This window comes from Canis lupus, chromosome 13 (genome assembly GCF_003254725.2).
Source record: "Canis lupus dingo isolate Sandy chromosome 13, ASM325472v2, whole genome shotgun sequence".
NCBI classification, from domain to species: Eukaryota; Metazoa; Chordata; class Mammalia; order Carnivora; family Canidae; genus Canis; species Canis lupus.
Window position 1 is genome coordinate 41560764 of NC_064255.1, and position 24201 is coordinate 41584964.

Genomic DNA, 24201 nt, shown 5'->3' on the forward strand with positions numbered 1-24201 from the left:
AAGCCGACTCCCCGCGCCGCGGCCGGGCCGAGCGCTCCGCCCCGCCTTCCGAGCGGCCTCGCGGGCGGGCGCGCTGACGTCACCACGCGTGCGACGTGCCGACGCCGGGAGCCGCGCGGCGTCTCGCGTGACGCGCCGGGACCCGCCGGACCTTAACCGGGGCGAACGGGCGCGCGATGGCGGCGAGCCGCGTGGAGACCCGCCCCTGAGGCCCGGGAGCGCGCAGCATGTGGACGCCCGCGGGGCGCGGCCGGTGGCACGGGCGCGCGCTCAGGCTGTGGGCGGCGGCGACCGCACGGCGGGGGCCCCCGGAGTCCGGCCCCGCGCCCACCCGGGCGGCTGCTGCCGCGGCCGGGACTCCGCGCAGCCCCGACGGCCCGGCCGACCGCAAGGTGAGCCCCGCGCGACCGCGCCTCGGAGCGGGGCGGCGTTCATTGCGCAGGCGCGACGGGAGGGGGGTTGTCTCTCGGCGGGGGGCGGGGTCTGCCTCGGGGCGGGGCAGGGCGGGGCTTGCGCTGGGCGGGGGCGGGGCCTGTGGGCGGGGCGGGGGCTGGGGGCGGGCCGGGGGCTGGGCTGCGCTCGGGGGCGGGGCCTGGCAGGCTTCGCCGCCTCCTAGAAGCCTGCCGGGATTCCCCTGTCCTGTGGCTTCCGTGCACCGTGTCTGGAGGCGGCGGACGGCGTCCAGGGCGTGGGCAGCGCGGGCTGGGCCCGGGTGTGCTTCGCGCTGTTCCGGGGCATCTCGAGGCCTGGCGCCGGCGAGGGAGGTGAGCAGTTCGTGACGCTGGGCCCAGGAGTAGTCGTGGGCGTGGGTCCTCGTAAAACCCTAAAGAGGATGCCTACAACTAAAAATCTGGAGTTACTTTTTTTTTTTTTTTTTTTTTTTAAGATTTTATTTATTCCTGAAAGAGAGAGAGAGAGAAGCAGATACCCAGGCAGAGGGAGAAGCAGGCTCCTTGCAGGGAGCCCGGCGCAGGACTCGATCCCAGGACCCGGGGTCACGTCCTGGGCCCAAGGCTGATGCTCAACCGCGGAGTCCCCCGGGCTGCCCTATAAATAAAATTATTCCAAGAAGACTATAGGAATGTTCTTGGAATTGGTATACTTGTTTCATATCCCGCAAAATGTATGCTCATAAATGTTTTATTTTTCTTCCCTTTCTAGGAAAAAATCGACATGTCTAGATTCTCTGTTGAAAATACCAGAAATTTCAGCATCATTGCGCATGTGGATCATGGCAAAAGTACTTTGGCTGACCGGCTCCTGGAACTAACAGGTATTTTCATTTTATGTTCTATAGTTAATTGACATCCACGAGTGCTTAATCATCATCTTTACTGTGCCTTTTAAAATTTTGGTTTTGATTTTATATGCAGTGTTGTGTCTTTTTTTTTTTTTTTTTAAGCCCATAGAAATCTCAGTAAGTGTTTTTCTCCTTGTAGGCGCAATTGATAAAACAAAAAATAATAAACAGGTTCTTGATAAGTTGCAAGTGGAACGAGAAAGAGGAATCACTGTTAAAGCACAGACAGCGTCTCTTTTCTATAATTGTGAAGGAAAGCAGTACCTTCTAAATCTCATCGATACACCGGTACATGTAATATTTTGTCTCTATTGTTGAGTCAGCCTTGGATTGATTCTGCAAACAAATCCCTGTTCAGTTTTTGAACTGAGCATTAAACATTTTGCTTTTGGTTTTCTCAGTGTTTTTATGTTTGAGTCAGTTGTTTCACAAGTATTGTCTAAAAAAAAAAAGGTATTAATTTTTTATCAAGGGGATTCAGTAGATTGACCGTAATTCCTCTCCCTAAAAAATTACAGCTCATGGGCAGCCCTGGTGGCTCAGCAGTTTAGCGTCTTCCTTCCGCCCAGGGCAGGATCCTGGAGACCCGGGATCAAGTCCCGCGCCAGGCTCCCTGCAGGAAGCCTGCTTCTCCCTCTGCCTGTGTCTCTCTCTGCCTCTCTGTCTGTGTCTCTCATGATTGAATAAATCTAAGAAAAATCTTAAAAAAAAAATTCAGCTCACTTGAGAAGTATGGATATTTTCTGTTCTTCAGGGCCATGTTGATTTTAGTTACGAGGTATCCAGGTCACTGTCTGCTTGCCAGGGCGTTTTACTTGTGGTGGATGCAAATGAGGTAGGTACTTGCAATTTTATGTGGTGTGACATGCTATTTGGTTGTTTCAAGAAGTTTTCCTAAAAATATATTTTGGAAATAGAATTTTTATGTTTGAAAATAATAAGATTTATTGTATTAGACCAAATCATATGCTTTGGTCCTGTTGATTTCAATTTTATTGCACTGAAGCAGTCTGAGGTTGACTCGTTCATATTTTAAAGACTTTAATCTTCTAGAAGAATGAAGGATTGTTGGAGTATATACTACATTCATCCCACCAAAACCTCAATTTTTGGAGTTCTTAATTTGGGGTTTTAATATTAATTTTTAGCAGAACTTGAAAATGAATATATCGCAGGTCATTTTGGGTGATTTTAAGGTGATTTGGGAAATATTACCGGTAAGGAAATATGTCAGTAACATTACCAAGTTATTTTGTGGTGTGAAGATAACCATAAAAACATATTCAGGAGCTATGATGTACTATTAAAGTAAGTCTTTGATATGTTTCATTTTCTCACAAAGTTTTCATTCAAAACCCAGGGTATTTGTTGTATTAAACCTTCCTTGCTCCTCAGGGAACTGAGGAACAGTCAGTGTCTGCCTTAGGTACATTGGATACGGGGCTCTAAGAACCGTATCACATGACTGTGTCCTTCAGTAGGCTTTCATGACCTTGAGGGCTCATGTTTCACGTCTTTTGTCTCCAGTAACATTTCCTGATATGAAAGGAATTTTCACAAGGAACAATCCGGATTTCTGGGAGTGAGATACCATACTTTTTTTATAACTCTGCTTTTGGTGAAGATGTGTGGAATGGTTTTAAATCCTAGCTTTTGTGATAGATGGTAGAATGCTCATATCGGTACCTTTGTCTTGATTTTTCTAGGGTATTCAAGCCCAAACTGTAGCAAACTTCTTTCTTGCCTTTGAAGCACAGCTGTCGGTAATTCCAGTTATAAACAAGGTAATTCTAATGAGACAATAATACCCTTTAGTATTTTACTTTCTAAAAGTGAATTTAGTGTTTGACTATTAAGTATACTATTTTTTATGTGAGGAATCTTCAACTGCATATTAAATATATTGGTAAGATTTATTTCTTTGAATTGCACGTAATAGAATTGCAACTCAATCTCCTAATCCTTACATGTAGTTGAGAAGATCATCTCCCTGGATTGACATGGAATAATTGAGGGCTATTTGTGGAGGAAAGGAACAACATGCAGGGCAGCCAAAGTACGTTTATTACGCTAAAACACATATAGGAAAAGAAAAAGCCCTTAATTGGGGGGAAATAGTATAACACATGGAACATAACAGTGAAGTCCTAAGCTGAGCACTGTTGATAAACCTTAACTTTTATATTTTAAAATTAACAGTCTTAATTTAAAAATCCACTTTGCAGGATGCTAGGTGGCTCAGTTGGTAAAGCGTCCAGCTCGATCTCAGCTCAGGTCTTGGACTCGGGGTTGTGAGTTCAAGTTCTGAGTTGGGATCTGTTGGGTGTGGAGCCTACTTAAAAAAAATCTGAATTGCATTCAGTTGAATTTTGTTTACATTATTAGAGTTAAGATTAAAAGATGCAAAGTTGCTTATAGGTAGGACAGTTCGCTGTCATAAGTTATATCTAATTTATAAAATCAGTTTATATGATCTTGGTTGATAAATTGTTATTGAACTCTTTTACTACCTTGAGTTGCCAGCTGCGTAAAGTTATTGCATGCTCTGTTGTCTGCCCTCTGTTTTTCAGTGGATGTATTTCTTAAAATTATATTGCCTATGTCTGGATTATCTTAACACTTTTGAAAAGAAAAATAGAGGTATCAGTTATCGTAGGTATGCTCTTAACTATCTCTGAATACTATTAATATGTAATACATCTTTTTTTACTGTATTAACACATAATGAATTTTTTTTTTTAAGATAGATCTGAAGAATGCTGATCCTGAAAGAGTGGAAAAGCAAATTGAAAAAGTGTTTGATATTCCAAGAAATGAATGTATTAAGGTAAAATATCCTCTTTTTTTTGAAGACATATTTACACTTTTAAAAAATCTCAGGGATTGGGATGTCTGGGTGGGTCAGCGGTTGAGCATCTGCCTTTGGATCAGGGTGTGATCCCGGAATCCTGGGATCGGGCCCCACATCAGGCTCCTGCATGGAGCATGATTCTTCCTCTGCCTGTGTCTACCTCTCTCTCTCTGTGTCTCTCATGAATAAATAAATAAAATCCTAAAAAAAAAAATCTCGGGGATTGGCCTCAGTGAAATTTTATAGTATTTGATGGCCCATTGGTATATAAAGTTTTCATAATTTTACAAATATTTACTAATATTTGTAATATTTTACTAATATTTCATTTGATCTTCATCAGAAATCTTTGTTAGGATAGACAGGAATTATTCTTGTGATCCACTTAAAAGAACTAAGGCTCACAAATTTTATCGCCTAAGATTACAGATCTAGTTAGCTAATGTGTCAGGACAAAGAAACAGGTCTTCTACAGCTGATGACAGTATTGCTTGTTACTATTTTGCCTCCATGGAATTACTCCATTCATTCATTCATTCATTCAGTCAAAGATTTATTTTACACACAGTGTGCGCATGAGCAGGGGAGAGGCTGAGAGGAGGGGAAGAGAATCCTACTCCTTGCTGAGCGAGGAGCCTCACTCAGGACTCCATCCCAGGACCCTGAAATCATGACCTGAGCTGGATGCCTAACTAAGTCACTTGGGTGCCCCTGGAAATACTGTTCTTTAAATAGCAGGTTCAAAATAATTTAAAGGCATTTGTATGTATTTGTTTTTGAATTGACAAAGCTTTTTTTTTTTTTGCAAAAGACCTTGTTATAGTAATAATCTTAAGAAACAATAAATTTTTATTTATATCAAAGTTGGTACTATTTTAAATTGGGATTTTATGTACCTTTCAATGATGATGTAGGTGTTGAATAGCCTGAGCCTTGTGTAGCTGTATGTTTGTATAGAAAGTATGTCAGTGCAACAATACAATGTTCACCTTCCACTTTCCATCTCGTTTGATTTTTGAAGGAGCAAGTTTGAGGTGACGGAGTGATTTTTGTTTGTTTAACCTTAACACGATGGATGATTATATACAACATGGTAGTAACCGAAAAAGCAGTATTTTTTTCTTGGGGATAGATACATACAGAATTCAGTGGTTCTTATTATAAAGAGAAACCTCATAAGGCAGTCCTGGAATTATGGTTTCATAACTTGGGTCATATTAAAGTATAATTAACATTCTGATTTTAATGTATCTTTATAAAATTCATTCAGATACTAATCTGGTATGTGCCAGCTAGGCACACAGCATCAACAGGATAGATGAAGCCCCTGAATCATTGTGTTTATATTCTCCTCAGGGAGGCAGTCATTAAATAAGTAAAGAAAGAAGTAAGTGTAGTAATTATTGAGTAAGAGAGGTGTTAAGAAAATTCATTCAAGAAATTGTGTTTTAGGGGATCCCTGGGTGGCTCAGCGGTTTAGCGCCTGCCTTCGGCCCAGGGCGTGATCCTGGAGTCCCGGGATTGAGTCCCACGTCGGGCTCCCTGCATGGAGCCTGCTTCTCCCTCTGCCTGTGTCTCTGCCCCTCTCTCTCTCTCTCTCTCTATGTCTATCATGAATAAATAAATTAAAAAAAAAGAAAAGAAATTGTAGGTGGAGTATCATAGAAAAAAATCCTTTTTTCTCAGATGCAGAGTATGTTAGGTAGGGCATCTCTGATGAACTGAGACTGAAGAAATGAAGAGTTGGGGGAAACGCATTCCAGGAGGAGGAAAGAGCAAGTGTAAAGGCTTGCATGTTTGGCAAGGTTTGGCACGTTTAAGGAACAGAAAGGAGGCAAGTTAGGTAAGATGGCTTTGTAGAGGTAGGCAGGAATCAAGTCATGCTGAGACTTGCTGTGCTGAGGTTTGTAAACTATTCTAAGATAAAGGATTTTAAAGCAAGTGAGGAAAATAAATTGATCGTTCAGGTGCTTTATAGAGAATTCATTAGGAAAGAATAAGAAGAGCTAGGGGAAGCCAGCTTGCAGTAATAGCTCAGGGGCTGGGGAGGTGGCTAAGTATGTGATGGTGATGTTGCAGAAGTGGGCAAATTTGATGTATATTCGTAGATAGGATAGATTTGCTCGTAGGCTACGTGTAAGGAAGTGATAAAAGAATGAGGTAGCTTTGGATTTAAAGCAAGTAGTTGATAGTAGTAGTTGATACCGATATGAGGAGAAGATACAGGAGAAGACAAAAGCTTTGCTTCGGATGTAATGGGTTTGAAATATCTATTAGACGTCCAAGTAGAGATACTGCGTAAATCTACAATTCAGACATTCATGTAGAGAGTGGGGTCAGAGATAGATATTTAGGAGTTATTAGCCATATATGTGGTATTGAGGTCTTACAGATGAATATCATTTCCTAAGGACGAGTGTAGAGATAAGGTCCAGAAGCCAAACTATGTTCTTATCAGTTTGAGGGTATTTATGAGTAAGAACTTGAGAAGGATCACAGTAGGATTTAGAATAGGAAGTGGACGGATTGAGTATTCAGAGAAGGAATAATTTTCAAATGTAATGGGAGACAGCAAAGAGGTTGTGAATATAAATACAAGTGTATTTATATCTTTTGGGTAAGGGAGTTTGTGATATTTTCTGTTTTCTTAAATGAAATAATAGGTGGAGTCATCAACCAAGAGTGAATTGGCCAAAGGGGGAAATGTGTGATTGAAAGGAAGGTGTTGTGAAATGCCCTACTGAATGATAATGTGAATTTACTATAGGACGCGTCCTGGGAAGTTGGAAGTTTAACTGCATGTTGAGATGCGTGGTCATAAATTCACAAGAAACCAACCAGACCAGTTACTTGATTTTTCTCAGTAATGTTGAACCCTCTGATTATATTGTAGGCCTAAAAAGACACATTGTTGGGGTGCCTGGGTAGCTCAGTTAGGTGTTGCCTTCAGCTAAGGTCATGATCTCGGGGTCCTGGGATTGAGCCCCGCTTTGGGCTCCATGCTCCACAGGGAGTCTGCTTCTCCCTCTCCCTCTGTTCTCACGTGTGCTCGCTCGCTCCCCCCCCTTCTCAAATTAATAAAACCTTAAGAAAAAGACAAAACATAGTTGGAAGCAGTCACGGTTGAGTTTTACCAACCTTAAGATAGGGAGAGAATAGATAGTGGTTGAACAGAGTGATTATAAATAGTGGACCTTGGAGTCTCAGCTGGGAAAGGAGGGGGCAGGGAGCTAATGGATAATGAGAAAAGGTAGTCTATTCAATGGTGTAGACACGGGAACTTAAAAGGATCCTTGCAAAGAAGGTACTAGAGCCTAGAGCAGCGGTTCTCCTTAGAGGGTAGTTTTGCCCCCTAGGAACCATTTGGCACCGTCTGGAGACATTTTCTTTTTCTTTTTTTTCTTTCTTTTTTTTTTCTTTTTTTTAATTTATTTATGATAGTCACACACACAGAGAGAGAGAGAGGCAGAGACATAGGCAGAAGGAGAAGCAGGCTCCATGCACCGGGAGCCTGACGTGGGATTCGATCCCGGGTCTCCAGGATCGCACCCTGGGCCAAAGGCAGGCACTAAACCGCTGCGCCACCCAGGGATCCCGACATTTTCGTTGTCATTCTGGGGAATGGGTGCTACTGTCGTCTTGTGGGTTGATGACATTCCGTAGATTCTGTTAAACATCCTAAAATGCATGGAACAGTCCCTAAAACAATTATCATCCCAAACCGTCATTAGTGCTGACTTGGGAAACTGATCTAGAGACAGCTTAAAGGTTAAGAGGTAGTTTTTAGGGAATGGGCTTTGAAATGAGGATTTCAGAGGCAATCCAGTTACTAATAACAAAGGTGAGTTGTGTCCTTTTTTTTTTTTTTTTGAGTCTTCAGGCTCGCTCACGCTCGCTCGCTCTCTGGAGAACGAAAGTAGTAATATGCTTTATAACTATATGTGTACCATGCATGTATATTGTTTATTCTCTTTATATGCAATAATCTTGAGGTTTAGGAAAAATATAAAGTCATACATTGCATACAGAGTTGTAACTGTTACTCAGATTTTTTTTTAACTCTTAGACCACTTTTCATACGGTAATCAGAATACTTTTGTAATTTAATCCAAGAACCATAGACTCCTCTACTGTAATGGAAGAGTTTTGTCAGTGTTATTATATGGTTTGTGCTTCTTTTTACTGCTTTCTTCAAATTAATGACTGTTAGAATTCTTTCTTTTTTTCTAATTATAAAGCTCAGTCACCTGAATAGAAAAATAGTCTTTAAATGCTTATTTTTTTTGTGTATTCTTTTTTAGATTTCTGCGAAACTTGGAACAAATGTTGAAAGAGTTCTTCAGGCAGTCATTGAAAGAATACCCCCGTGAGTACTTTGCTGTTTTTCTACTGTTTGTCTTTAGCAGACAAAGGCCATCAGTCTGATCTGTAATTTTAGATTAGATCATTCTTGTGAGTGAAAATACAGTCTTTTTTTACTTTTAGTAATAAATAGAAATCAAGTACAGTACAGAAAAAGAAAGCAAACAAGGGTGGTAAGGATGGATCTCTTCCTAATAATCCTTGAATATGGAGACTTGAATACATTAGCAATTACTGTGTTTTAATACTGAATCAATGTATTTCATCAGTTTCGTAGATCTTAAAAGTCATTTATTTAACACTCAAGATTGAATTAAAACTAATATAAAAATAGGCATTATACTTCATAGGAAGATCTTTTTATTTTGGCTGTCAGTTATCAGCCTTTTTCAGGTACTAGAATAAATTAAGCATAACATTTGAATTTAAAAATAAGCATTTTATTAAGATTTTAATTTATCATGTATATATTTTCTTCTCACTTATTTTTAAATAGTCCCAAAGTGCATCGCAAAAATTCTCTGAAAGCCTTGGTATTTGATTCCACCTTTGACCAGTATAGGGGTGTGATAGCCAATGTAGCATTATTTGATGGAATGGTTTCCAAAGGAGATAAAATTGTATCTGCACATACTAAAAAGACATATGAAGTTAATGAAGTAGGAGTTCTGAATCCTAATGAGCAGCCAACACATAAACTGTAAGTAATCTGCAGTAGTAATTAAAATACCTTTGTGTGTGTTTCTACCTCTGCCTTTCTCAGCTTGCTGTGCTTAGGGTGATCCCAGTTGGGTGACTCAGAAAAAACCCAAATGGATTCTTTAATGAGACTAAATATTAAATGCTCTTGCAAAAGGAATCTCATGTGAAGGACGGTATAAATTTGATATATTTTTATTCCTTTTGACTAGTCATAACAAATTTAATGATCTGGTGCACACTGGGCCCTATATTGATGTATTTGAAGAGACCGTGAAAGAGAGAGTTCTCTTCACCCATATCCGTACTATACTGGGCATCAGTTTGGTATTTGATTTTTTATAAGTATATTTATATGTATTTATAAGTACATTATAAGTAGATCATTCGATGTAAAAGTGAAGAAAAATTCGGTAATTTTTCCTTTAGTATGGGAAGACTTTGACTAACTAGAATCCATGGTTAGGAAGGTAGTGTGCGTTGGAAAAACTGAATTCTGAATTTGTTAACGAATATTTGAGTGCCTACTCCAGCATTACACCAGGTACTGAGGAATTTAATCACCTGGCACGTACGTGGGGCAACCTAAGGTCTTTGTTTCCTCATAGGTGAAAACCAAGGTAGTGAATCAGGCGACTGTGTAGGTCACACTTGATAGTTTAATGTCTAAAACTAGCACTATTTTGCTCATTGCATTTTTTATTTGAGGCATTAAGTCTATTTTAATTTTACTCAAATATTTCTTATCTGTGTTCCATCATGTAGATCATGTATTGACAGTTATCGTATCTTCACTTAAGATTCTGATATCCTAAATGTTGTTTGTTACTATGTAGGAAATTTGCTTTAAAACCAACAACAAAAACTAAGCTAAAACTCTGAAATTTTCAGATGTGCTCTTTTCCTAAGGAGAATTAAATTGGTTTCAGATTCATTTAGAGTTCACACTTCTCTGCTTGGTTAAAAATCTTTTTTTTTTTTTAAGTGCATCAATGACACAATTCATTAATAAAATAGTGTTTTACAGTACAAGAAATATCTTATGTTTCTGCACTTAGTTTCACTATGTTTCTATTATATTTTAGAAGCTGTTATTTAATTTGCAAAGGCAGGCAGAGTCCTGAAGAAGGCCATAGGCTTGTGTGGGAGAGGTCTTTGATAATGGATTGTAAGGCATGGTCATGATCTTTTACTGACCGTTTAGCGTTAAGAATTGATAGGAAGCACTTACTCTGAATTAGATGAGGTTTTATTTGGAAAATGTTATAATTTCCAGGAAAGGTAGAGCTAATTGTGAGTATGCACTTGAAACATTAAAGCAGTAAATATTTCCATATAATAATTTTATTTAGATATGCAGGACAGGTGGGCTATCTGATTGCTGGGATGAAAGATGTCACTGAAGCACAAATAGGAGATACATTATATTTACATAAACAACCAGTGGAGCCCTTGCCTGGGTTTAAATCCGCGAAACCAATGGTATTTGCAGGTGAGGAGCTCACAAATTCAAGGATGAGGGACAATTTATTCTGTAAATTGAAATAATAATTACCAGAAATAATCGTTTTCAATAACAGCTAATTCCAGAATACTCTTTTTGTTTTCATTTTTTGAGTGCTATTTATGTGTCAATTTCATATGTATATTGAAGCTTTATGTGGGAGATCATTTCCTACACTTTTTTTTTCTTTTAGGACTTCTTGGAAAATATGGGCTCTCTGATATGTAAAAGAACATAGTGACATGGATTTCCTTTTTGTTTCCCTGGGGGTGTAGGCCATTGCATTTGGAATATTTCTTGAGTTAGCATGCATTCATGACTAATTCTCAGGAGACATTTATTGCTGCCTTCCTGTTAGTTGGACTTCCTTTAACATTGTATAGTACCAGTGTAAGCGGCAGAGGACGGTGCGTCTCCTCCGGTGCAGGACTTCACAGCCTTTCGCTTCTGTGTGGTGTGATACATACTTGAGGAAGGAAGGCCTGATCGGAGGTCATCAGGTTACTCCGTGCTGGTATCCAGCACCTGCTTTTCTCCCCTTGTATCTGTCCCTGGGAATTAGGAAGTTTGTCTTTGATTAGGCAAAGCCAATCATTTGGATTTTGGAGGATTTGAGAGATGAGGACTTGAGGATCAGATGAAAAAGGATCTGATGAATCACTAACTTGATGGTTTTTGTCAATGAATTGAGAAAAGCAAAACATATCTTTGATTTTAATAGATTATCTGCCGTACAGAGTGAAGGGTTCAGTGTAGTTTTCATTTCTAGTTCCGCTTTTCATCTCAGGGAATTTCATTTGTGGTTGTGGGATGTCTTCAACTTTTGTTTCTTGAAATAATGCATTTTTCTAATAGGCCTAATTCCGTGGTTCTTTTTTATTTTTCTTATATTTTTGCAAAAGGATAAAAACATCACTTGGAGTGTGAATACAGTTGTAAATTCATTAAGGCTTTAAAACTTGCAATATACTTTGAAGCCAGTGTAACTTAATATTCAGGTTTTCTTAGTAAACCAATTATTGCGGTCGTTGTAATATAGGGAAGTAATTTAAAAGCTAAATGTTTAATTTTGGTCTTGGAAGCATTATATATTCGGTTTTTAGGCAGATTTTCACATGTGATAATTAGAAATTATTGTGTTCTCAGGAATGTATCCTATAGACCAATCTGAATATAATAACTTGAAGAGTGCTGTAGAAAAACTGACTATAAATGATTCCAGTGTGACAGTTCATCGCGATAGTAGCCTTGCCTTAGGTGCTGGCTGGAGGTAAGATTCTTTTACCCTCCCTGTAGGACCAAATTTTTATTGAAAAGTGAAATTTAAGTGGTTCGTTGTTCCTGAATATTTGGTTAGTGTAAAGCACACCAAAACAAACGTCTGCCTGTTTCATACTCTATTCATGTTCTATGGAAAAGCTTTACAGCAGTTTTAAGTAGAACTCCAAAAGAAGTTTTTTTTTTTTTTTTTTTTAATTTTGAATCTTATTTAATGAAGTTTTGCTAGCATTTAATTATTATTATTTTAAAGATTTTATTTATTCATGAGACAGAGAGAGAGGCAGGGACACAGGCAGAGGGAGAAGCAGGCTCCCTGTGGGGAGCCCAGCATGGGACTCAATCCCGGGACCCTGGGGTCACACCCCGGGATGAAGGTGGTGCTAAACCGCTGAGCCACCCGGGCTGCCTAGCATTTAATTATGACGTGAATTGCTTGAATGACTTTTTGTTTTTATTTGGATTTTTAAAAGATTTTATTTAGTTGAGAGAGACAGCGAGAGAGCATGAGCAGCAGTCAGGGAGGGGGTAGAAATAGACTCCTCGCTGAGCCAGGAGCCCCATTTGGTCCCAGGGGGGCACCATCATGACCTGAGCTGAATGAGGCAAACGCTTAACCGACTACGCCACCGAGGTGCCCAGACTTTTTTTATTTGGAATGACTTAATCCCACCCCTCCCCACAAAGTAACACTATGTTCATCAAAGAAACCAGGGCCCATGAAATATACATTTTGGAGTTTGACGTTTTCTCCCCCCAGGTTGGGATTTCTTGGACTTTTGCATATGGAAGTTTTCAACCAGCGACTGGAGCAAGAATATAATGCTTCTGTAATTTTGACAACCCCTACTGTTCCATATAAAGCTGTTCTTTCATCAGCAAAATTGATAAAGGTACTGTTGTCAACCAACATACAAGGGAAAACCAAAAAGTGTGTGTGTGTGTGTATGTATGCAAAATGCAAGAGAAACTTTTATACACCATTAACTTAGTTATTACATGAAATATTTCTTGATTAGTAGCATTGAATTGAATTACTTTATGAATAATAATGGAGAAGCCACTTGAGAACTAATTAATGCAGTATTTTTCTTAACCTGATAGAAACCTGTATATTGTCAAAACTAACCTGTTACTGAGAATAAAAAAACAGAATTAGTAATTAAAATGCTGTTCTAAACCCAGTACAAAAATGAAGAATATAATTTTGGTCATAAATAATTTATCTTACGAAAAGTGAAGCAGTCATTGCTACCTGGATATAGGAAATTTCAAATTTCAAGCTAATGACAGAGACAGTATTGTATTGCATCTGAATTGCAGTGAATTCAGTTTAAACAAATTTTAACTTTAACATCTAAATATTTTCTATCAAAGTTAACTTAGGAAACTATGCTAATGCCCTATAAAAGGCAGATTAAAATGTCCTTTTACGTATTTTTTTCTGAGTGGTACATGAGATGTGTTTAGTAAATGTCCAGCAGATGTTATTTAATAAAATTGCTATTAAGTGGTTATAGTTGTATGGTTTTTAAAATATAAGCTTGTTAAGATAATAGTCTAACCTTTAGGAATTCTTTTGTTTTTATTCAACAGATGCAATTATTATAAATTCTAATATTTACTATAAATTAAAAGCCAATTTTAAAACAGGGTAATTAAGTTTTTTTTTTAAGCTTTTGATGATTTTTCTTATTTTTAGGAATACAGAGAAAAGGAAATTACGATCATCAATCCTGCACAATTCCCTGATAAATCAAAAGTTACAGAATATTTGGAGCCGGTTGTTTTGGGTACCATCATCACACCAGATGAATATATTGGAAAAGTAATGATGCTTTGCCAGGTATAAGTGTAATACAATTTAATATAAAAGTAAATTTTAGTTCCAACAGTGGTTTCCCACTGAGGTTTTGAAAGTTTTCTCTCTGTAAAGCACATTAAATTTGTAAGAAGTTTCCATAAAGATCTACGTCTACACACGTGTATATTTATTATATGAAATAGATACTTTTAAAATCAGTTTGAGTTTAATAAGAAAAATAGAACCAGAATTTTTATCATCTGTGTTAATTTACTGAGTTGACATGTTAGCCCAAAGAAAAGTTTGATGCTTATTTGTACTGACTAGCTAAAAGAATGATTTTTTTGGAATTGAAGATAGTTTTAAAGATAACTGTAATATTTGAGACTTTTGACTAAAGGGTGGATATTCTCCCTTTTGTCTTAGTTTTGCCATGATGTAATAAATGACTTAATCCACAAATCATCCTCAAAACTATTTGAAATATTCCGATGCATATAGGAAAGAACTGTTAAGTGAGTATTAGTGGATTTGCATTTTAATTCTGTAATCACAAACTAGAAAACTTTGGCCATTTACTTAATATCTTCGGACCTAAGTATTTGTAAAACAAGAAATTAGAACTTTGACATTATCTGTAATTGTATTTGGTTTATCATTAAATACTATATAATTTAAAAAAGATAAAATTGTTAAAGATAAAAGATTTAAAGCTTTGTTATTAAATATGTTACAATTGAAGTATGAAATAGTTCTCTCTGTATTACAAGTATTGTCTGCAAGTTCTTAGTAGACCAGTAAATATTCCTTCATTTTGCCCACTCTTTATTAGGATCTGTAAGGGAATTTTTAAGTTGGTAATTGACAGCTTTCTATGTTCATTATAAATCATTTAAATAGGTTCATCATTAAGTACACTTTTTTTTTCTTTTTTAGGCTCGAAGAGCAGTTCAGAAGAATATGATGTATATTGATCAAAATAGAGTTATGCTTAAATACCTCTTCCCTTTGAATGAAATTGTGGTGGATTTTTATGATTCCTTGAAATCCCTGTCTTCTGGATATGCTAGGTAAAATTTAACAAGAAGTTCAGATACTTGGACAATTCTTTTGAAATATTGACCAACATGAGTATACTAATTCTCAGCTCATTTAATAATCTCTGTTCTCTTAAAAATAGTAGAGAAACAACTCTAAGGATAGAAAGGCTTAGAACAACCTTGTAAGTGTTAGAGTGTTCATAATTTGCTTTGGAAGAACAAGCTTCTTCAACTCATCAAACCATTACCCTTTTTTTTTTTTTTAAGAATTTATTTACTTCTTCATGAGAGACACACACAGAGAGGCAGAGACACAGGCAGAGGGAGAACAGGCTCCATGCAGGGAGCCTGACGTGGGACTCGATCCCGGGTCTCCAGGATCACGCCCTGGGCTGAAGGTGGCGCTAAACCGCTGAGCCACCTGGCTGCCCCTTAACCCTTCTTTTAATAAAAAAGTTATAGTGTCTTCTTCATGAAAGAGTATACTCCCCTGTTAAAAATTATATGTGATTTCAGAAAGCTGCTGTGGTCTCAGTGGCACATTTGAAATGTATTTGTGCTTCTGTATTCCTAGGAGCACCAGAATATATTTGGAAAACAGATGTACATATTTAGTCTGTAAAAAATGTGAGGTGTGCCCCTGGATCTGTGAGCACTTTAATACCTTGATCTTCTCCAGAATAAGTGGTCCACATTATGAAAACCAGGAGTACATGGGGGGAACTGCCTGATAGAAGTGGAGGAAGGTGTAATACTAAGTAACAACTCAAAACAGCATTTGGGGAGTATTTTATGTTGGGATAAATAACTCTAGCTGCCCACAGTGTCCTAAAATCTTACGTTAATGGATAGCATATATTAGAATATAAAGAAAATATGAAATATGCTGGGGAAGTAGATGGGAAAATGACCATTCCCATCTATAAAATACACGTGCATCTGCACACATGTGCAGGCATATTTAATATTAATATTCAAAGAAAAATTCCGGTGTTCAGAGACTGGGCTACAGTGACCTGGAAATTCAGCTTTATAAAATGAGCTTTATAATGAAAGAGTCATCCTAACTGTTTACAAAGGAGTATCCTTTGTGTTTGTGTTGAGGAATTAGTTTTTCTACTTTGTCACCCCTTTTTTTTTCTCCCATGTCTTCTTTCCGATAACGTAAGCAAATAAGTGGCAGTGGGATTTAGAGGAAGATGAATTGTTGTTAAAAAGCAGTTGTAGGGGATCCCTGGGTGGTGCAGCGGTTTGGCACCTGCCTTTGGCCCAGGGCGCGATCCTGGAGACAAGGGATCGAATCCCACGTCGGGCTCCCGGTGCATGGAGCCTGCTTCTCCCTCTGCCTGTGTCTCTGCCTCTCTCTCTCTCTCTCTCTGTGACTATCATAAATAAATAAAAATTAAAAAAAAATTTAAAAAAAAAGCAGTTGTAGTTGAAAGAACAATGACTAAGCTAAATGTTTACAAACATTTGTAACCAAGTCTGTCAGTCATATTCGCATTTAGATACCACTTTATGAATTAAGTGGTCCTAAAATCTTTTAGCTTAGAAACTTAAGAGTACTTCAGAGTAAATGAGAGAGCATGCTTAAGTTTGAACTCTGTAACAATAAAAGAATGCCAGCTTCCAGGATTAATGTGATTCTTATGTTCAGGATGGATCTTTCTGTTAAGTAGTCAGTTCCTAACTTAATAAAAATGCATCATAGTCTGTGGCCATAGTCAGCCTTCCTGGACTGAGATAAGGAACATTTTCTCTTAGACCAAGTTTCAAGACTCTTGTGCTGCTGGGTCAGAAGTTTGATGGAGCTGTTTGTCCTTAAACCCCCAGGTAGCCTTTCAGACTCCTAAATGTGTTTCCTGCATTCCTCAATGTGTTGTACACTGGAATGAATAACTTTTGAATGAGCTTAGGTTTCCATTTAGCCAGCTTGGAAACACAGACAACATTTGTATAATGGTTTCCTTTGAAAAAAATGAGTGAAGAAATTCTAAAATTTTGGAGCACACAAGATTTTAACATTGTCAACAGGTGAAATCTAGGTCCTATGTGTAGATTTTATCTTCGTGTTCTGCGTAGTACTTAAGATATCTTTCATATAGTAAATTCTAATGTTTGTTGGAAGAAAGAAAGGATTTTAGCAAAACTTTAGGTAGGCTGGCTTTAAAGAGTATTAGTATCAACTTGTGACCTTCCTGCTATAAAAGCTTAGAAACCAAACATTTCCAGCTCTAGGCATCAGGGTTTTTTTTTTTGTTGTTCTTTTTTTTAAAAAATATTTTATTTATTCATGAGAGAAACAGAGAGGCAGAGACAGAGTCAGACGGAGACACAGGCTCCAATGTGGGACTCGATCCCAGGACCCTGGGGTCACGACCTGGGCTGAAGGCAGCTGCTCAACCACGGAGCCACCCAGGTGCTCTGGCATCAGTTTGTTTTAAAATTTAAGACAATTTAGGCCATACATGTCTAATCCATAATTGAAAAAACATGTAAGCATGAAGTTTTCCTTCTCACTAGACTTCAGTTTTGTAAGTTAAACCTGTTTTGATTAGCATTCTAAGCTTTGACTATATTGTTTAATAGCTGATGCTAATGAAGTGCTATTTGCTTGTGAGGCTGTGTTCTGAACACTTTTTTTGTATCAGGTACTGTTTCAGTGCTTTACATGTATTCACTCATTTCATCCCCAAAAAAGCTCTGTGAAGATTCAAACTGAAGAGTAGTAGGTGAAATCCGAAAGTCTTATTTATAGTGACCCTTTAACAGGGCATAGTATTTATTTAACTGGTAATAGAAAGCTAAACAGAAGCCCACACGTAATCTCTGCGAATGAGCTATGAATATATGCTGTTGTCTACAGCCCGCCAGTTCTTGGGAGGAAACATTGGGAAGAAGGTGACATTTGTCTTCAGTGTCCCATTTTCCTAGACTTGCTTACCATTTTATTTTCCTCTTGCTTTTGCCTTTCATTTCATAAATGTAAAACGTTGAGGGACTTCCTCACTGTGGTCATCTAGATCTGTTCATGTGAAATGTATATTTAATATTTTGATAGAAAGTTGTATCTTTGGGTGGGGGGGTATGGGAATGGGTAGAAAAAATCTACTTTGCAAAGAAAAATAATAGTCTCTTGGGAAGTATGTTTATCTATCACTTGGATGTTTTTCCTTGTTAGTTTTGATTATGAAGATGCAGGCTACCAGACTGCAGAGCTTGTAAAAATGGATATTCTACTGAATGGAAATATTGTAGAGGAGCTAGTGACTATTGTACACAAGTAAGTTGAATAGAAACTAATCATGGAATGTGAAAGGAACCAGTTTTGACATGTTTTTATTTAATCATTGCTTGCTTATTTTTATTTGAGAGCTACAGTTTAAACACTTAAAAGTAATTAAATTTCCTTGTGCTAGTTTTTCCTTCCATTCTTTTCCCATGCTTCTCTTTCCAAACTGTTAAATATGAAAGAATAGAATTATAATAGCCAAAAAGAATAATGTCATGGAAAGAAATGTTTCCCACATCAGGGTAAGGCAAAGTAGAAGAAATGGTTTTAAACTTTGTGTTAGATTTAAAATTGAAAACAAAAAAAAATTTTATATTCATAAATTGATAATGAAAAATATAATATCCTACATATTCAACAAATAGATTGATAAAAATAAATAATGGAGCACCTATTTAATAATCTTAAGGTATTAAAATTATATTGTACAGTAATATTAATGACATTAAAATGCCTATTCAATAAAAAATAGACATATGCTATGATTCAAACTGTAAATAACAAACTTATGCAGGAAAGTAACTGGAAGGACATATATATGTTTAACACACATTCTAAAATGTTTAACATTGGCTTTCTATGGTGAGGGGAAAGGTAGCAAGAATGGTTTGTTTTCCTACATTTCCTGTAATAGGTATATTTTTACAATCAGAAAAGTCATGATTCAAAGTAAGGGATATTTATGGCAGTTGAGTTCCCATTTGAACCTCTTTAAGAAATCACCTTTACATCTATTATGTGTATGTACTAGAAAAATACTGTAAATATTTGTATTTAGGATATGTGTAAATAGTTACATTTTCTCTCTCAGAGACAAAGCACACTCTGTTGGCAAAGTCATATGTGAACGTCTTAAGGATTCTCTTCCTAGGCAGCTGTTTGAGATAGCAATTCAAGCTGCTATTGGAAGTAAAATCATTGCAAGAGAAACGTGAGTTGAAATTTATTTTTGTTTTCTGTTTTAGAATAAATGGTTGGAAATGATAGGAGTAGAACTATATTATGAAGTGTGATATTAAAAAATTTAACTTCACATTGGTTTAAGCCTTATTCCTACTTGTAGAAACACTAATCTGATTTTAATTCCACTTAAGTGATAATTGTTATTTACTTAAACTGCACTGTTATTTTAATAATATATTAAAATATAAAATATTTTATATTAAAATATAAATTATTTTAATAATTGTTATTTACTTAAATTACACTGAGTGGTATTTTTTAGAATTATTGATATAATGGACATGGGTTTGAAGAATTGCTTTATTTCCACTCATTTTATTTCATGACCACTGAATTTCCTAGGTAAGTATAGCTAATAGCAACTGAAACTTTTTAAGCTTTAGAAAAAACTTTTGGAGCTACTCTTCCAAAAGACAAAACTAAATTAGTTATTTTTTTTAAAGATTTTATTTGTTTATCAGAGAGGGAGCACAAGCTGGAAGAGCTTCAGGCAGAGGAAAAGGCTCCCCGCTGAGCAGGACCCCAGGGTCATGACCTGAGCCTAACTTTTGATCAGCTGAGCCATCCAAGGGCCCCTAAATTACGATTTTTACTTAAAGCACTTAATATCACTTCTCAGAAGTAGCCAAATTAGAAATCGGAAAGATGACGGGCAGAGGAATGCTAATATGTTGAGCTTTGCATTGTACATTGATTGTGTGACATATAGTAGAAATAGAAGATAGGCTGATTCAAGTAGGACCCTGGTCTTTTTTATGAGAGATGTGATATGTATAAATCAGAACACAAGCTGCTCTACCGGTAACAGTTAAGTGCAGGAAATACCTTGTATCATGTTTCCTTGATTTCTGGGAAGTCGGAAGTGTTCCTTTGCTGGAAACTGCCATTTAGTGTAGTTTAAACCCAAACCTACACGTATCAGTAACGGTGAAATTACAACCACCGTTTTTACATAGTTTTGGAATAAATTTTATGCCTATGTTTGCAGTGACTTTCATTTCTTAGCACGATTTTGCTTTAGTTAATGGTTTTGAGTTGCATGAATATCCAGAGCTTAGGCAGACTGGAACGGATCACCAGGGAACATCCTGGAAGGTGCAGTTGAAAGTAGCAAATGACTCTAACCTCAGCGTGTGGAGGTAGAAGAATCCTTACAGAAAAAAAATAGATTTTTATCTTTTCTTATGGAATACATATAAAAGGAACTTTTTTCAAATTTCTTCCAAATTTCTTAGAAACACCCATAGAAATAGATTAGCTTGCATTTGCTTGGTGGATTTGTTAGAATTATTTCATATGCCCTGAAAAGGGTTTTACAAAAGTAATACATTATTTCCCAGTCAGTCTTTTTTTTTTTTTTTTTTTCCCAGTCAGTCTTAATGCATATTTGGTAGAGCTGGTAATGTGATGATAACCGTGTTTAAACTTTTTGGAAGTAGTAGTGAGTGGTAGGAACAGTTTTAGGCTGAGCCAGACATGACCTTGTATAATTCTTAAAATTAAGATCATACTATTGAATTTGGCCTAATCAAGACTACCCACAAGCCTTGACCTTTTTTTATTCTTAAATTTATGTTGATATTCATGTTGAATTCATTTTCTCTTTTATGTCAAATACATGAAAATAGATACAAGAGCATTTGAGCTACCTAATTATTTGTTTATATCCGTTTTACTCAGTATGGCATGATCATTTAAATCTTTAGTAAAGTGGAAATTGTTTTTGAAAATAAAATTCTTTTAAAGAGTGTTGAAATTATGTAATTTTTATGTAAATCTCTTTTTTTTTTTTTTTTTACAGTGTGAAAGCCTATAGGAAAAACGTTTTGGCAAAATGTGTATGTATTCTACTTTGTAATAATATATTTATTTCAAGAGTTTAAAATCAAAGGGTGCATAAATAAATCGGTTTCCATGTTTTTTTTTTTTTTAAATAACCATTTCATCTCTAGTTTTCTTTTGAATAGGTAAATCTCAGCTTGGCTGATAACATACTCATTTTGATAAATTCTTGTTTTTCCATCTTTATAAAAATGTCCTTATATGAAGTACTACCCAGTGAAGTATAATGGTTACGACCAGGATAACATGTGTCATTGATGTAATTTATGAGGAGACATTTTGAAGACAATGACTGTGTCTTAAGTGTGAAGAGTATGGCAGTTTGAAATCCACCTCTCCTACGTTGCTTTGTTGAATTTGTGGTCTCATAGTTCTTAACTCACTTATGAGAAATAAATGGTAGATGCTTTTTCTAAATCTTTATTGTAGGGACTGGCACACTTAGGGCTGTGTGAGTTTATTAGTCTATAGCTACATAATCCAGAATCTTAAGACTGGAATCAGTAAGAAGATTGATAATTCTTTTTGACATGATAACATGTCATGGGGTTTCCTCGTGATCTACCTCTCCACCCAAAAAATAAAAGTCTTTATCATTCTTTGAGAAGATGTTAAATTATGATCTGCTCTGGAGGAGGTTAGAAAGGTGACTTTGCAGACGTCTGCCTCGTGGGTAATAATTGTAAGGTCATTATAATCGTATTATGTCTCTTACATGATTAATTTTCTGTGGAGTGATTTGGACTTCCAATTTTTAAAAATATTTTTCAGTATGGTGGTGATATTACCCGAAAAATGAAACTTTTGAAGAGACAAGCAGAAGGAAAGAAAAAACTGAGGAAAATTGGCAACATTGAAGTTCCAAAAGATGCTTTTATAAAAGTCCTGAGAACACAATCTGATAAATAATTGTGGGGAAAAAAATGAATTTTCATAAATTAAAACTTGTGTATCTTTTCATTTTACTTAGTAATCTATATGTTGACAACAGAATGAAAAGTATAAAATTTGTTGGTTTCAGTATTTTTAGGTTTAAATAATCAATTAGCTCTTTGAAAAGGAAGAGGTGGCAGGATATGAGCTTGGATTCTGAAACCATATTGCCTGGTTTTAAATTTCTATTCCAATCACTCCCCAAGGTAAATTATTACTTTACTCCTTAGTGAAATCAGGATTATACTGTAATTTACCTCCCAAGGCTGCTGTGAAGATTGTATCAGGTAGTATGTTTAAAATACTCAGAAGAGGGCAGCCCAGGTGGCTCAGTGGTTTAGCGCCACCTTCAGCCCAGGGCCTGATCCTGGAGACCCGGGATCGAGTCCCACGTCAGGATCCCTGCGTGGAGCTTGTTTCTCCCTCTGCCTGTGTCTCTGCCCCCCTCCCCCCCTCTCTTTGTCTCTCTTTGTGTCTCTCATGGATAAATAAAATCTTTAAAAAAATAAATACTCTGAAGAGTATGACACAATAGTAAGTGCTGAGTGAATTTTAACTATTTTGTTTTCACACATTTTTTTTCTTACACTAAGAGGCTCAGCATACTTAAGATTCTATCTAGTTCAAGCCTAAGATAAAGTATTTTCAAAATCATCTTAAGTATCAGTTTGTTGTTAGCTGGATAAAATCAGATTTATAGGGAGTCAGTGATTTTTTTTTAAAGATTTTATTCCAGAGAGACACAGAGAGGCACGCCCGGGCTGATCACGTGCTGGGCTGAAGGCAGACGCTCAACCACTGAGCCCCCCAGGTGCCTCACGAGTCAGTTATTAAAGTCAAATACCATACTAGCTGGACATGTGCTGTCTAGTTTTTGTTTAAATTTTTATAAATGTCTGAAAGAGTTTATTATATTCACATCTAAATTAAGGATAGGGGCTGTCTTAATTTTGATAATTAAGGTACATTTGGTGCAAAGTGATAGGTGTCTGGTATTAGCAGCAGCTGTTATTAATGGCAGTTTAATAATTATTTCCAGATGTTGTAATTGAGACTGAGCTTTAAGTATTAAGTTACTTGATATCACACAACCCGTAAATGGCTGTCATGTTTCAAAGCATGTATGTACTCTTCACTCCATTCACCCGGTTAGTGAACAAACCAGATGGCAGGTTGTATTACCAGAAGATACGTAATTTAGCCATTGAATTTTGTCCTCTACCTTGAATGAATTAAGTAAATGTCTTTTAGAGATAAGATTATCAATGCATTTTTAAAAAAATATTTGTGAGAGACACAGGCAGAGGGAGAAGCAGGCTCTGTACAGGGAGCCGGATGTGGGACTCGATCCCAGGTCCCTGGGACCACACCCTGAGCCGAAAGCAGATGCTCAATCCCTGAGCCGCCCAGGCTTCCCTACAATGCATTTTATACAAAGGTAATTACATTGTGAATATTGTAACTATAAGATAGTGGGATTTACTTAAAATTGTGTACAGAAGGGGCTCCTGAGTGGTGGTTAAGTGGTGAAGTGTCTGCCTTCAGCTCAGGTCATGATCCCAGGACCCCGGGATCAAGCTCCACATCAGGCTCCCTGAGCCTGCTTCGCCCTCTCCCTGCCGCTCCCCCTGCTTGTGCGCGTGCTGTGTCAAATAAATAAATAAAATCTTTGAAAAAAATTGTGTTAACCCGTGATTTCATCCTACCTCTGATCTCGGGTACCTTCCCTATCCCCCCCTAGCTGTAATAGTTAAAATAGGAGATTTCATAACAATATTTGTATTTTGTGTGGTATATTTGAAACCAGAAGAGCATTTACAGATCACGTCTAAGACAGGATGTTCTGTTCTGTGACTGTCAGGAGAGGGTTGTAAGTTGGTACCTGGCACTAAGTATGGACCACGTTTCTGCTGTTAAAGCTTTGTGCTCTATTAGCGTGTGTAGAATTGGGACAGATTTAGTTCTCTTTCCTTTATCCTGACTTTGTAGGAAGCAGTTTTACTTGTAGTGATAAATGTAGTTTTCAGACTTTGTAGTAGGAGTTTAAGTTCTCCCCCTGAACCACGCTCCCAGACAGATGATTTTCATGATTTAGAGTTGTGTGCTAAGTATATTCCCCGAGGACCAATACTAACACTTTTGCCAACACTACAGTAATTTACACGAGGACCCGAGTAGCCACCACTTCTGGGGTGTATACCACGTGACAGCCGCCGTCCTGAGCTCCCAGGCGTCAAGGTACCACCACCATCTGTCACCTGGGCGGGCAGCGCAGACTTAACACGTGGCCAGTGCCAGTTACTGACAAAGCTGGGATTCGCTGTTTTTAATCC

General features: G+C 37.5%; 1 protein-coding gene across 1 annotated transcript; it reads left to right on the plus strand.

Moving 5' to 3' along the window:
* The first annotated feature begins 119 nt into the window (after positions 1–119).
* Positions 120–23547, plus strand: GUF1 (GTP binding elongation factor GUF1). The gene is made up of 17 exons (XM_025435878.3): positions 120–392; positions 1162–1273; positions 1440–1588; positions 2055–2135; positions 3007–3084; positions 4044–4127; positions 8453–8517; positions 9010–9213; positions 10565–10704; positions 11863–11986; positions 12755–12887; positions 13697–13840; positions 14735–14868; positions 18020–18121; positions 18942–19061; positions 20895–20931; positions 21707–23547. The coding sequence occupies exons 1-17, from the start codon at positions 228–230 to the stop codon at positions 21842–21844; spliced, it is 2010 nt and encodes a 669-aa protein (XP_025291663.3). The 5' UTR covers positions 120–227; the 3' UTR covers positions 21845–23547.
* Positions 23548–24201: the final 654 nt, after the last annotated feature.